This window comes from Schistocerca serialis, chromosome 8, assembly GCF_023864345.2.
Source record: "Schistocerca serialis cubense isolate TAMUIC-IGC-003099 chromosome 8, iqSchSeri2.2, whole genome shotgun sequence".
Classification (NCBI taxonomy): Eukaryota; Metazoa; Arthropoda; class Insecta; order Orthoptera; family Acrididae; genus Schistocerca; species Schistocerca serialis.
This window is the reverse complement of record NC_064645.1, coordinates 442,295,786-442,298,209: the sequence shown is the minus strand read 5'-3', so window position 1 is coordinate 442,298,209 and position 2,424 is coordinate 442,295,786. Positions and strand designations below refer to the sequence as shown.

The following is a 2,424-nucleotide window of genomic DNA, read 5'->3' as shown; positions in this document are numbered from 1 at the left end:
ATTTTATGAAACATTACCTATTATAGGAAATCTCTGAAATCGTCACACATTATCTTTGCTCAAGCTCTTATTAACAGCAAACAAACAGTTTACCAACAACAGTAGAACAGCTGTGCAGTGGCAAGTATTAGCGAAGCACTGGTAAACAATTGCAATGGCAGAAAGTACAGGCAATCCATACGATATAAACGGCCAACATTTCAATGCGGACATGTATTTACAAAGACTTCTGAAAGTAAGAAACCTGTTTGTTTATCTCGTACAGAAGTGACGTTTGACATTTATGAGCAATATTTCAAATAAAAGTTCTCGGAAACTATAGGCCACATTTTGCCTTTCTGATCACAGATCGGTATGAGACATGATAAAAAAGTTTATTACTTTGCCGGGCATAAGAACTGATAATCAGTAGCCCGCATCTCGTGGTCGTGCGGTAGCGTTCTCGCTTCCCACGCCCGGGTTCCCGGGTTCGATTCCCGGCGGGGTCAGAGATTTTCTCTGCCTCGTGATGGCTGGGTGTTATGTGCTGTCCTTAGGTTAGTTAGGTTTAAGTAGTTCTAAGTTCTAGGGGACTTATGACCACCGCAGTTGAGTCCCATAGTGCTCAGAGCCATTTGAACCATTTGATAATCAGTAGACCTAATAAACATTTCCTCATTACGATAAACAACTCAATGATGACCTAAGTAATAATTAGAATTTTGACAGCTCTCCATATGTCATTAAATAAAATACAATCACATTATTGCAATAACATGTTAGTTCGAAAAAATTCTATAATCATCACTTATCCTTCCCCTAGAATATCACTTTGAAGGCGTGATGTAACATATCAAGCAGAATTGAAAAATTAATGCACCAATATAAAATGTTCCCTGTATTTTGATGGAGTTGGGCTCTATATGATAACTAAAGGTGTCATCTCTCATTTGATATTTGTTTGTTTGTTTGTTTGACCATAGACCATTTTAACAGCAGTATGTGTAGTCCATTACAAATAAGAGGTTAGAAGAGTTGGTAACCCCTGACTTCTAGGCAGCTCTGCATGACAAGTGTGTTGTATGGTTAGTTTTGGAATGTGACACAGGGGCTGTAAGTGTGGATAACCACAGGAGGAGAGAGAAGGGGAGAACGAGATGGAAAGATGCAGATGGGGGAGGAGATGGACAGAGATTGGGTGGGAAGCAGAAGAGATGGGCCGGCAGAAAGGGGAGAGGAAGAGATGGACAGAGATGGATAGGAGGAAATGGACAGAGATAAGAGGAGGAGAAGATGTACAGAGAGGGTGTAAGGAAGAGATGGATCAAGGGAGATGGAGTGGAGGAGGAGATGGACTGAGAAATGTAGGAGGGAATGGATAGAGAGAGGTGGAGTATGTGCAGAGAGAGGGGAAATGACGAGATGGGCATAGAGAAGGGAAGGTATAGGAGGCAGGTGGAAGATGGAAGGGGTAATGAGCAGAAGGAAGAGGAAGTGGGGTGAGAAGAAATGGGTAGAGAGAGGTTGAAGGAGGAGATGGACAGATAGTGGTGAGAGGATGAAATGGAGAGCCGGGGGGGGGGGGGGGATAGAAAAGTGGACAGATGGGGGGAGAGGGAAGAAGGAGATGGACAGAGAGATGGAGGAGGATGAGATGGAGAGGGGGGGGGGGGGGGGAGAGAGAGAGAGAGGAGGAAATGGACAGACAAAAACAAACAAAAAATTAGCAGCAGTGAGCATTCTTCTAACCTGTGTTATGCAAAACTTGTTTGCTGTCACAGATTTAAATTTATTTGTTTGGTACAGGCGTAGAAGCAACCCAGAGTCAGGTGCTCCTTTAATTTATTTATTTATGTCATGTAAAAGCTTATTCTAAAAACTACTGCTTGCATGTCTCTGGTCTTTACCCATTGGTTGTAGATGCTTACATCTACATTTACAGCCATACTCCGCAAGCCACCTGACGGTGTGTGGCAGAGGGTACTTTTAGTACCTCTATCAGTTCTCCCTTCTATTCCAGTCTCGTATTGTTCGTGGAAAGAAAGACTGGTGGGATGCCTCTGTGAGGGCTCTATCTCTCTGATTTTATCCTCATGGTCTCTTTGTGAGATAAACGTAGGAGGGAGCAATATACTGCGTGACTCCTCGGTGAAGGTATGTTCTCGAAACTTCAATAAAAGCCCTTACCGAGCTACTGAACGTCTCTCTTGCAGAGTCTTCCACTGGTGTTTATCTATCATCTCTGTAACGCTTTTGCAATTACTAAATGATCATGTAATGAAGCCAGCTGCTCTCCATTGGATCTTCTCTATCTCTTCTATCAACCCTATCTGATACGGATCCCACACCAGTGACCAGTATTCAAGCAGGGGGCGAACAAGTGTACTGTAACCTACTCCCGTTGTTTTCGGATTGCATTTTCTTAGGATTCTTCCAATGAATCTG

General features: G+C 43.1%; 1 protein-coding gene across 1 annotated transcript in view; it reads left to right on the top strand.

Annotated features, from left to right (window-relative positions):
- The first annotated feature begins 57 nt into the window (after positions 1 to 57).
- LOC126416121 (vacuolar protein sorting-associated protein 51 homolog) overlaps positions 58 to 2,424 on the top strand; it is a 121,201-nt gene continuing 118,834 nt past the window's right edge. Inside the window, exon 1 of the mRNA XM_050083646.1 lies at positions 58 to 235. Within this exon, the coding sequence (XP_049939603.1) occupies positions 155 to 235 (81 nt within the window). The 5' untranslated portion in view covers positions 58 to 154. The remainder of the gene's footprint in view (positions 236 to 2,424) is intronic.